At 39.4% G+C, this 12,525-nt stretch overlaps 1 protein-coding gene across 1 annotated transcript; it reads left to right on the top strand.

Moving 5' to 3' along the window:
* Positions 1–104: 104 nt before the first annotated feature.
* Positions 105–9,716, top strand: BRIX1 (biogenesis of ribosomes BRX1). Its single transcript, XM_070935953.1, has 10 exons — positions 105–298; positions 3,164–3,275; positions 4,015–4,058; positions 4,312–4,382; positions 4,758–4,807; positions 5,027–5,100; positions 5,192–5,242; positions 6,178–6,279; positions 7,384–7,512; positions 9,295–9,716. Exons 1-10 carry the CDS (start codon positions 131–133, stop codon positions 9,565–9,567), a joined length of 1,074 nt encoding a protein of 357 aa, XP_070792054.1. The 5' UTR covers positions 105–130; the 3' UTR covers positions 9,568–9,716.
* Positions 9,717–12,525: the final 2,809 nt, after the last annotated feature.

Below are 12,525 nucleotides of genomic sequence, written 5' to 3'. Positions count from 1 at the left end.
GGCACAGGAAACCAGCCGAACTTCCCAGCATTCCCAGCGCGCCCGCGAGAAAACTCTATCGTTCTTTCAGCCGCTCCTGAAGATCCTAGAGCGGTCGAAAAAAAAAGGAGGCCGTCTGGGAGAAAGGCAAATGGCGGCGACCAAGAGGCGGCGTGGAGCCGGCAAGGCAACCGCAGCCGGGCCGAAGACAAAACGTGCGAAGGGAGCTTTGGAAGGGAAGGAGGTCGAGGAGGCCGAGAAAGGCCCGTCCTCCGTGGCGGGCCAGGATGAATTCCACATCCCTCCCCCGGTCTCGCAGGTGTGGACGCCACGAAGGGGGTTTTCTGTGGAGGGGAGGGTGTCGATGCCTCTGAGCCTTTTTCTCCCTCAGGTTGAATCAGCCGAGTCTGTCTCAGCCGGGTAATGCAGCTGTACCTCTGAGCATGTGCAAAGTGTCTCTGGGAACGTGGGCTGGTATAACGGGGCGCCTGCTTTTCCCGCTTCCAAAAGATTTGAATAGAATAGAATGGAATAGGAATAGGAATTGGAATTAGCTGGAAGGGACCTTGGAGGTCTTCTAGTCCAGCCCCTTGCTCAAGCAGGAGAACCTACTCTACCATTTTAGATAAGGGACTGTCTAGACTCTAGATAGACTGTCCAGGCCAGGGGTAGGCAAATATAGCCCCTTTATGACCTGTGGACTTCAACTCCCAGAATTCCTTTTTTTTTTTAAAAAAAAGTTTTATTTTAATTAAAAATAAAAAACAACATAAAAATATCATCCTTACAAACAATTACAGACAGCATCTCAATCGGTAAAAATCATTTCGTGCTTACAATTTTCCAATTCTCATCATACAGCAATGATTCTATTATTATTATAATCACCGATGAAGAGATTATTAAGAAAATGTTGGCCTGTGCTGAAATGAGTAGATTGACGTTTGAAATAAGAGAACAGGAAGATAAACAATATTATTTGATATGGGAGATATTCTATTAATGGTTTGACATATGAGATGAGATAGTATATATGAAATGAAATTTCGATGAAATGTTTAAATATCTATCTTCTGTTCGAGTAACTCCCAGAATTCCTGAGCCAGCTTGGCTGTCTCAGGAATTCTGGGAGTTGAAGTCCACAGGTTGTAAAAGGGCCACAGTTGCCCATCCGTGGTCTAGGCTCTTCTTAAAAACCTCCAGGTGATGGAGCTCCCACGATTTCTTGTTCATCAAATAATTCTCTCTCCCTTTTGACTAAAATTCTACTTTTTTTTTTTTTTTGGCATGTCTGCTTTCAGTCAAGTTTGCATTTTTATATTTTCAATTCAATCAATCAGAATAGAGCTGGGAAGGAACCTTCTAGTCCAAACACCCTGCTTGAGCAGGAGACCCTATATTTATTTATTTATTGGTTCGATTTATATGCCGCCCTTCTCCGGAAACTCAGGGCAGCTTACAATGCATTAAGCAATAGCCTTCATACTTTTGTATATACCTGCTTAGTAGGGCTTTCAGCCCCCCTAAGCGGTGTTTTATTTTATACAAAGTCAGTTTATTGCCCCCACAATCCGGGTCCTCATTTTACCTACCTTGAAAGGATGGAAGGCTGAGTCAACCTTGAGCCTGATGAGATTTGAACTTACAGTAATTGCAGGCAGCTGGTGTTATTTACAGTGCTTTAGTCTGCTGCACCACCAAGGCTCTTCAATTTTAATTCAATCAATCAATCAGAATACACCTGGGAAGGAACCTTCTAGTTCAAATCCCCTGCTCAAGCAGGAGACCCTATATACCATTTCAGACAAGTGACTTTTCCAGTGTCTTTCTGAAAACCTCCAGGGATGGAGCACCCACAACTTCTGGTGGCAAGCTGTTCCACTGGTTAATTGTCCTCACTGTTAGGAAGTTTCACCTTAATTCCAGGTTACTTCTCTCCTTAGTTAGTTTCCATCCATTGTTTCTTTTCCTGCTCTCCGGTGCTTTGGAGAAATATTTGACCCCTTCTTCTGAAAATATGATGAGTTCCTCTTCTATTCCCTCATCTAAGTTATTTATGAAGATATTGAAGAATAGTGGGCCTAAGACTGAGCCTTGTGGTACCCCACTACTTACTTCTCTCCATGTGGATGTAGTACCATTAAGGACTACTCGTTGAGTACAGCTTGTCAGAGAAGCTACAAATCCATCTGGTGGTGATGTCTAATATTTGTTGTTGAATAATATTTGAATGAGTTGAGCTTTGAATGAATTTTATCAAGGCTGTAACATTGGAAGTGAGCTGAGGGCGCCTTGTGGGTGAGATATAACTCCCCTCTCCCCCCGTGAGAAATTGGAAGTTCCTTTGAGTTGATAATTTAATTGGCTGTACAGGTAGTCCTCGACTTACAACAGTTCATTTAGTGACCGTTCAAAGTTATAGTGGCACTGAAAAAAGTGACTTACAACTGTTTTTCACACCGACCATTGCGTCATCCCGGTGGTCACGTGATCAAAATTCAGGTGCTTGTCAATTGACTCATATTTAGGACAGCTGCAGTGTCCTGGGGTCATGTGATCCCCTTTTGCGACCTCCTGACAAAAGTCAGTAGGGAATCCGGATTCACTTAACAACCAGGTTACTGACTCAACAACTTGCAGTGTTTCACTTAACAACTGTGCCAAGAAAAGTCATAAAATGGGGCAAATGTTAACTAATGTTTCACTTAGCAACATAAATTTTGGGCTCAATTGTGGTCATAACTCGAGGACTACCTGTATAATGAAAGACTTTTAATGCTCTTATATCCTATCTTTTCGGATAGTGTATTTGGCCAAGATCAAATACACTGTCTGTAGTTCTGCCTTGGGAGACTGTCTGTGGAGGGATTGGTGAATATTCTCCTTTAGTAGAAAGAGTAAATTTTCCAGAATTCCCCAGTCAGCATGAACTCCACCTTTCTTAAAAATTGCCAAGGTTTAGGGCATGACCATACTTAATTATTGTTGGTTTGTTTTTTTTTAAATCTGTAAAATTGGGGACATCAGTTTGAGATTTTGAAGCCTCTGCCAGATACATTGTCATATTGCACTGTTTTCTTTTACATGAAATAATTTACTGTTAGTATATTTAACTACTGCTTTGGTTAAATGATTTAATTTGGTTTTGTATTAACTGGGTCATGCTAATGCTTCTGTTTTCCAGGGTAAATGGAAGAACAAAGAGAGGGTCCTCATTTTTTCTTCCAGAGGAATAAATTTTAGGACAAGGCATCTAATGAAGGATTTGCATACATTAATGCCTCATTCTAAAACAGGTAGTTTCTGATTTTACTTGTAATGCCTCCTGTCTTTTTAGTTAGGTGATTATTTCAATTTATGAAACCCTGCACAAATCTGTACAGTAGGAATTAGTTTCTGAAAAGATATTGAAGTTGGAACAAAACTGAGTGAATCAGTAGTTACATACTGTATTTTTCAGACTATAAGACACACATTAGCTTTAGAGGAGGAAAACAAGAAAAAAAAACGTCCCATTCGCCTCTGCCACTACCACCCATTCTTCGCCGCTGCCCGCAAACGGGTTGCAGCGGCAATAAGTGCTGGCAATCCCCGCCACCTAGAGCAGCTGATTGGTGCCGCACCAACCCCCCCTCTCCCCCACCGCAATATTCACCCTATAAGACGCACAGACATTTCTACCCACTTTTGAGGGGGGGAGTGCATTTTATAGTCTGACAAAATGGTAATTATACATATTGTTGCCTCCTCTTAAAGCCAGCTAGTTTATGATTTTTTTTCCTGCTGTTATAAAAATAAGTAGCAGATAGTATGCTAAACAACATATGAATACAAAACATGTTCCACTTTTGCAGATATAGGTATTAGGAAATAAACACATGGAAAAACTTGAAATAAGCATCACCTGTAAACTAAATATGTCAAAGCAGTTATTCTGAATATTAATTTTGGGGTGGAATCTTCAGTATCTGTGAAATAAATTCTATATTGTTGGAAGTTTATAAGCTTAAAATATGCTTTCTATTTGTGTTTTAGATACCAAAATGGACAGAAAAGACAAGCTATTTATCATTAATGAGGTAAATTATATAAATGTTCTTCTTTTTTCAAGTTACTAATTGATTGTCCTAGTGGAGTGGGAATTTAATTCTAGCTTTTCCTGTGCCTAAACTTTCCACTGTGCCATATTATAAATTACAAACTTGAAGATTATAAAACAACATAAGTGAGCTTCATCTGCACTCAAAAAATCCTTTTTTATTCTAGATTATTAGATAAAAACAATGAAGTACTCTTCTTTGGTCTGAATATTGTTTTTCTTACTTTATATAGGTTTGTGAAATGAAGAATTGCAATAAGTGCATGTTTTTTGAAGCCAAAAAGAAGCAAGATCTTTACGTTTGGTGAGGAAAACGTCTGCCTATATATTCCAGTTATTGATATCTAGAAACTGTGACCTGTGCACTTTAACTCCTATGCTAATTCTGGAATTCTGGGAGTTGAAGTCCACAGTTTGTAAAGTTACCATAGTTGCCTACCCCTGCCTAGAGGTTTGAATGTTCCTACTCCAAAAACAAACCAAAACATCAGTGTAATTTGAAACTTAGCAAAACAATGGCAAAACTACAGAAGCCTTTTAGTACATATATTTGGGGCACTTTCAGGCATCTCTTGTCAAAAAATATTGTCTGTTTCATACATTAAAAACGTTATACCATAGACCAATTACTAAGGAAATGCTAATATTTTTTTTTAACTATCTTCCATAACTGTTTTAGGCTTTCAAATGTCCCCCATGGACCATCAGCCAAGTTTTTAGTCCAGAACAGTAAGTACAGCCACCTACTGAGTGAAATATTTTCTAATACATATTTTAACAGCTTCCAAACAATCCACACAAAAAAATTGCTTGTGGTAATTACACTGGGCATTTGCAAAAAATTAGTATCGTAGACTTGTAATCAGCTGCTATATTCTGTTCTTTTAAACAAACTTCTTCCATACATAGCAGACAGTACATTCTTAATCGTACTTGATGTCATTACAGTTCACACATTGGCTGAGTTGAAGATGACTGGAAACTGTTTGAGAGGCTCTCGACCGGTTCTTTCTTTCGATCCAGTAAGAATAAACTTGCAGTTGTGGGACTACTCTCCTTTATGGTCTATAATTCTCATGCTTTCCTCCTTATTCTTTATTGTTTCTTTCATAGGTTTTTGATCAGAAACCGCATTATGCTTTGCTGAAAGAGCTATTTATTCAGGTTTGTATATATTTATTTATTCCTAAGGGGCAGTCTTCCCTCTGTAATGATGTGTTTTGATTTGGAATTCTTTGATCGGGATTTTATATACGTATTTGAGGAACAAAGGTTTTGTTAGACTTTTAGTAAGCATAGGTTGCCAAGATCTCGTACTCCTACTTCAGTAGGAACTGCATATTATACATTATTAATATTAGTCTTTGTAAGTCTTTGTCCACAAGGAAATACAATAGTAAGACCTGAAGAATTCAGCTAGGATTTGATTTTCCTCTGGTTCTGTGAACATAATTGAACTAAGTGTGCTGTAATTCATTTTTTCAATGTCTCCGTAATGTAAACAAGTTGACATCATGCTCTGTAGAAACCAAGAATGGCCTAGACAGAAGTTATGTCAAAGTTGCCTTCAACAAATATTCAGAAAGTAGACACTCTTTGTATTATGAAAACGGGGGGGGAAAAAAATTATAGCCTGACTTTGTGATAAACAATTTGTGTGTTCAAACCAGTGGTGGATTCTAACCAGTTTTACCACCAGTTCGCATCGCGCGCACACTTTGCAGTGCATATGCTTGCTATGCTCGCAGGCGCACCTAACTTGCGCTTTGCGCAAGCGCATTGAGTAAAAAAACAGCTGAGGCATGGCAATCCACTCTGCCGTACTTTACAGCTGAGCTAAAAACAAAAGAAATAAAGGTAGGTATGGCGGTGGGCAGGAGGGCCCAACTAACGTTCAGAGCAAACCGGTTCGCTCTCCTATCAAGATTTCTACTACCGGCTCTCCCGAACCGGGGAGAACCGGTAGCAACCCACCACTGGTTCAAATTATTTTAATAGCAACAAATCGACCAGACTGGAATGGGATGCATGATCTTTGTGATACCCATCTGGGACTATGATTCCACTGATCATTCAGCGCTCTCATTTCTCTTGACTAGATCTTTAGTACTCCACAGTATCATCCCAGGAGTCAGCCTTTTGTAGACCACGTTTTCACCTTCTCCATCACAGACGAGAGGATCTGGTTTCGAAATTATCAGGTTAGTTCCCGTTTTGTTTATGGGCGCTAGTCAACAATAAATGACAGGAACTCTCTGAAATTTGGCCTCTGAAAAAGAGCAGGACCGTAAAGTTCCAACTTAGAAGAGGTTAAATAGTTATTTTTTTCAAGTTATTTCCCCCCCCTCCTAGATTAGCTTTGGATGATTTATATTTTTTAAAAAAACCTTTGATAAAATTGATCAGATGATGTCAACAGCAAAGCCAGCAACCTGAATTTGGAAATGATGTATGTAACAATATAGTTACAGTAATATAGTTACAGTGCATATAGTTACAGTAATAATTGTTAAAAACCATTTTAGGCAAATTAAGTTTGCCTGCTTCTTGGGTTTTTTTTTTTTTTTTTTTTTTTTTTTTGGTACAGGACTGGAAGAATTGTTTTCCTTCAGATTAACTGATTTTTTTTTTAAGTTTGTCATTCTGTACAGAGACAAATTGTGAAACTTAATTGAAGTTTAATGAAAGAATTAAATAAGAATTCTGTGATTTCTTGTTTAAAGACGCAGTAATTAACCAGAGCTTGGAATTTATTTTGTTTATCAAATTTGTATGCTGTCAAATCTCTTAAGATATAATGGGAAAGTGCATTTACACCAACTTAATTGTTGACATGACAGTGTTCAAAGGGAGAACACAAAGTTTGAATTTAAACCTCGCTCAAGTTGATTTGTATAATGATGGGCCATATATAATGGTTACATAGCCACTGAATCATATTTCAATTTCGTGCTGCAGGCAATGGTTTTCTCTTCCAGTGATAAATTTCCACTGACCTCCTAGTTTCCAGGTTTTTTTCTGAGTCAAGAAAAGATGGATTAAATCTCAGGTGTTCAGATTATAAAAGCCTTTAAACTCCTGTAATATAAAACCAGGAAGTCTTGGGTGCCCAAATGTTGAAAGTGTTGAATGTTGAAAATGTGGAAAAAGTAGGGGATAGAAAAGGGCATTTAAGCATCTACATTAAGCATCTATATGGTGCTTCAAAGATCTAATCAGAATAAAATTTTAACACATTGGATCAAATGGTGCCAAGTACTTTGCTTCCAAATGCCAAAACATCCCTGTGTTTTGTTCTGTTACAGATCATAGAAGAAGATGGAGCTCTTGTTGAAATTGGGCCTCGTTTTGTCCTGAACCTAATCAAAATCTTCCAGGGCAGCTTTGGAGGACAAACCCTGTATCAAAACCCTCATTACCAGTCTCCAAATATGGTAATACTATATTCTTCTTGGTAACTCTAGGTACTCAAAGTGATTTATGCTGAAGGAGAAGGGAGCACAACTCCCTTCTCCAGCTTAAAATGCCGTACAATATAGATTGGGTTGAGAGAGAGAGAGAGAGTAATTAGTCCAGTGTCTTCCAGCAAGCTTCCCTGGCTGATGCGGGACTTGAACTGGGTCTTCACACCTAGTATCAATTCTTACACTTACTGCAACTTGACTGGTTACTCTGGTAGCTGTGGCTGCACCATCTCAAACCATTAATAAAAATATCAGTATTTTGTTATTCTCCCTAATATCCTACTTTGCTGAGTTGTCTCTTAATCACTGCACTTCACAATCTCTACTGCACTTGCCTGATAGTTCATCTTAGTTGGTTTCTTCGGTCTTTATTTAAAAGGTGATGCTTCCTTTACATGCTATACATCCAAAATACATTATATCTGGAAGCTGCTGTATCAACTTCAGCAGAGTCTTGTAAATTGCTGGCTGTTGGCTCACAGTTAATTTGAGTCAGTCTCAAGATACTTGAAACAAGTATTCTATGTTTGTTGATTATTGATCTTGTCAGATTAGCTTGTTACATGTTTCTTTAAACACTTGATATTCTGCACACTTAATCTGCACAGAAATGTTTGCAAATGTGCTTTGCATGTACTAGAAACGTATGCATTTGTACAAATTTATTTGCAAAATTATAAATGATGGCTCTTATGCTAAAATTACAAAATAAGTTTAGATTGACCCCACTACTAACTAGGAACAGAGCAGTCTTCAGTATCTTGTTGCACTGTGTGATGTAATTTCAGTGTCTAGATCAGTGATGGGTAACCTTGTTGGCTCCGAGTGCAGAAAGCGTGTGCACACACCCATAATGCAATGGGGGCGCGGCCCTCCCCTCGTGCATGTGAGCGTGCCTTCTACATGGGCCCCTCCCCCCACACATGTGCGGCAGAGACCCGAAAACCAGCTGGCCGGTGGGAGTTCCATGCGCATGCATGGCAGAGCTGAGCTGGGATAACAGCTCGCGTGCCCGCAGAGAGGGCTCTGCGTGCCACCTGTGGCAAGCGTGCCACAGGTTCGCCATCATGGATCTAGACCTTTGGTGGACATTTATGTTCATTGTTTGATATTGCAGACACAACATAATATTACTAAGTTACATAATATTATGATTTTAGGTAATATGCCTGAAAATAGTGTAATACAATCCCTTTGGATATTAGAACTGGAGATCCAAGTTCAAATTTATCCTCAGCTATGGAACCCATTGGGTTGCTTTGGGGCAGCCAATACATCTCTCAACTCATCCTTATCTCACAGGATCATTACTGTGGAGAAAAAGAACTTATGTAAACTATCTAAGTTCCTGGACAAAAGATGAAATATCAATCAATGCAAGTTCCTAAAATTTCTGGAAACTGAAACTGGCAAGAGGGAGAAACTGATGGCAGATATTCTTTGCACATTGGGGGATCTGGTTCTACCCCTGAAACATTCTGGTTCACTTGCACAAAACTATCTGAAGGGTTGCAGAGCTTTTTCAGTTGCCATAGAAAAACCTCGAACTAGCTAGGCTATAGAGGGGTCTAACTTGATATATGCAGCTTTCTAATGTTTTTCGATGCCTTAGAGCAGAGGTGGGCAATTGTGGCTCTTTTACAGCCTGTGGACTTCAACTCCCAGAATTCCGGAGACAGGTTGTAAAAGAGCCACAATTGCCCACCTCTGCCTTAGAGTATGCATACTAATTTGCTTTTATCATTATTACAGCATCGTCGGGAATTAAGACTGGCTCTAGTTGCTAAATTTAGAGAAAAGCAAAACATGAAACAGTTACAGAAATTGAAGAGTAAGGAAGACCCAGCACTCATTCCTAAAGATCCCACCGAGGAAGTTTTTGAAACGCCAGCTGAAGAAAAGCCAATGGAGATAGAACTGGTGAGGCCAGAACCAAAAATGAGTTTGAAAAAGAAAAAGAAGAAAGTACACCAACGACAGAGGAAGTGGAAGAGAAAGCTTGGCAGAATTGGAGTACAGAATTAGAACTTTGAAAAAAAAAAAAAGATGGAGACTAAGTGGACTTTATAGTACGGGAGTCTAATTAGATACTACGCTAATTTTCTAATCAAATTATCTACTGTAACATCATGTAATCACTTATTGGCTGATCTTAAATATTTTTACAAAACTTTTTTTTGGCTTTTCTTGCTTTTTTTACTTAAAAAAGGAAGTTGGTGATAGGTATAACACAGAGTTACAGAAAGCCAGTGGCTCTAGCAATCTCTCTCAGGCCTACTTTGAAAAGAAAAGTAGCCCACTGGAACACACAAAACATCTCTTAACCCACTTGTTTGGAAAAATAAACTCAACCATAAATCAACTGGACACTGAGAAATCACCCACTCAGTTTCCAATAGTTTAATGACTGAAACGCCTTCTCAGTTTGAAGACTAATAGTTTATGGAACTGGTATGTTTTCCTGCATTTTTCCTGCAGATGTTCTACAGTAATTCCTACCTGAAGATTCATGATAACTGTTAATCCTGTATTATAGAGGCTGTTTACTTCTTATCAGTGAGGGAGAACTTTATTATTATTAATAGCCGGAGGTAAAATTTCATATGTATACATATGCTCAACTAAGATTTCTTCAGTCTCTCGAATTTTTTCTTGTATTCCATAGATTTACCAGTTTTGGACTGCACCCCAATTGCTTTTTCATTAAAAAAAAGTTTATACAGTAGGAGTTGGTTTGCTTTAGAAGTCATTATGCTTTGAAATGGACAGGAGAACAGCATTTTAAAGCAGTTCTTTTTTTCCTGCATGAGTCTGAAAAAATGTAAACTGAATGAGAATTGAAGAAATACAAACCTGCTTTAAGAAGTAGTGTGCTCCTTTGCATTTCAAATACCCCTTTCAAATAATTTTGAGCACAATCCTGTAATATACTGCTTTGAAAAAAAATCTATCCTTAATCTATGCACATTTGTGCAAATTTATCCTGTAAGATTAAAACCAGTAACAGTAATACTATATAACACTACTGGAAAGGACTGTGCTAATCTTCTAGTCCAACTACCTACTCAGGCAGGAGATCCTATATTATTCTGGATAAATAGCTGTCCAATCTCTTAAGTTCAAGTAATGGAGCACCCACAACTTCTGGAGGAAAGCTGTTCCACTGATTAATTTTAAAAAGAATGGATGTGAGGTGAGATGAATGTATAGTTTTTAATATTGGTTTACATTATTTGTTGGTTCAATAGCCACTGCCAAGCAATTTAAATTCAAGAATGTAATTTCTTATGTTACAACAGTTTTCTCAGCATTGGCATTGCTGAATTTTTGAAATATTAAATTGGAAGAATTAGATTTTTTTAAGTGTCAAAGCACAAAGAATAGTTCAATAATTTCCAGGCTGCGAATAGTGAAAACCCTTTTAATTCCTGTTAAAAGTTTTATTATTTGTCAATCAATTAATTACAAAATAACACTAATAATCCATGTATCCTATAAGCAGAAATAGGCACATATAATGTTCAATATTTCTTGCCCTTCTGCCAAAAAGCATTGTAAACAGGTGACGAAACTGCTCTGTTTCAATTTCTAACAGTCGAATAGGTAAGACTAGTTGGAAAGACAATTAGTGATTCAATTTCTGCACAAGGTATTCATCTCCAGAATCTAAACAGATTTTTGGGGGGAGGGATCACGGATGTTAGCTTTTTTAAAAATGTTTTTGTTGCTTGCTGCCAGATACCTATCATATTTACCGCAAGCCGTGCTTTCAGTAAAATTAATTTATGTGCAAAATGAGCCCTTGGTATCCAGTGTCCTCTGTCCACACTATAGAAATGCAGGTAGTCCTCGACTTATGACTACAACTGAGCCCAAAATTTGCGTTACTAAGTGAGACATTTGTTAAGTGAATTTTGCCCCATTTACAAACTTTCTTGCCAAAGTTAAGCGAATCATTGTACTTGTTAACTTAGTAACACGGTTAAGTGAATTTGCCTTCCCCATTGATTTTGCTTGTCAGAAGGGGGGGTGTCACATGACTGAGCCTGGTTTAGCTCAACAGACAGAAGCACTGTAATTTAACACCAGCTGTCTGCAATTAAAATAAGATCGAATCTTGCCAGGCTCAAGGTTGACTCAGCCTTCCATCCTTTCTAAGGTAGGTGAAATGAGGACCCAGTTTGTGGGGGCAATAAGCTTTGTATAAAATATACAAAAGTATGAAGGCTATTGCTTAACGCACTGTAGGCCGCCCTGAGTCTCCGGAGAAGGGCGGCATATAAATCAAATCAAATTAAATAAATAAATAAAATAAATAAATGACCCGGGGACACCACAACCCTCATGTAGTACAGGTCGTCTGCGTAAGCAGGGGGTTGGACTAGATGACCTCCAAAGCCCCTTCCAACTCTGTTACTCTTATGAATACGAATCAGTTACCAAACATCCAAATGTTGATCGGGTGACCACGGGGAACGCTGCAACGGTCGTTAAGTGTGAAAATCGGTCCCGAGTGGCTTTATTTTTGTTTTTCCCTGCCCTTTGCAACTTCGAACGGTCACTAAATAAATGGTTGTAAATCGAGGACTACCTGCCGGCCACCGATCATCTACATTGGCAATTGCCCTGACCCGAGGGCAAAGCAGGCAGGACCACCGCCCTCGTTCTGATCAGAGGCTCCGAATCAATCAAACGCCGCCAAGCGACCCTTGGAACGTTCGGTCCCGCAACGTTCCACCACATCAAACCCAGCTCGGCGGCCTCGGAACGTTCGCGTCCCCGACGTTCCACGCCATTGAAACCTCCTCCTCCTCCTCCAGCGTTCCAGCCTCCCCTCCGAGAAGCCCTTCCCGCGCCTTCCGTCAGTTCCGCCTCCCAGCCCGGAGGAGCGAGGAGGAGCTGGGCCTCCGCTCTGCTTCTTCCGGTCCTTCCCCCTTTTCCTCCGCCGGCTGTCGTCACTGCGGTGCTCACGTGTAGGTGCCG

Source organism: Pituophis catenifer, unplaced genomic scaffold (assembly GCF_029215685.1).
Source record: "Pituophis catenifer annectens isolate HBS135680 unplaced genomic scaffold, rPitCat1.0.hap2 SCAF_2, whole genome shotgun sequence".
Classification (NCBI taxonomy): Eukaryota; Metazoa; Chordata; class Lepidosauria; order Squamata; family Colubridae; genus Pituophis; species Pituophis catenifer.
Note: the sequence above shows the minus strand (reverse complement) of the source record. Positions and strands in the feature narration are given on the sequence as shown.

Excerpts from the sequence above, each read along its gene's own strand:
- BRIX1 (XM_070935953.1), top strand. The coding sequence starts at position 131 with ATGGCGGCGACCAAGAGGCGGCGTGGAGCCGGCAAGGCAACCGCAGCC. Across the intron at positions 3,276-4,014 it reads AATGCCTCATTCTAAAACAG|ATACCAAAATGGACAGAAAA; the intron begins GTAGTTTCTGAT and ends TTTGTGTTTTAG. Across the intron at positions 4,383-4,757 it reads AAGCAAGATCTTTACGTTTG|GCTTTCAAATGTCCCCCATG; the intron begins GTGAGGAAAACG and ends TAACTGTTTTAG.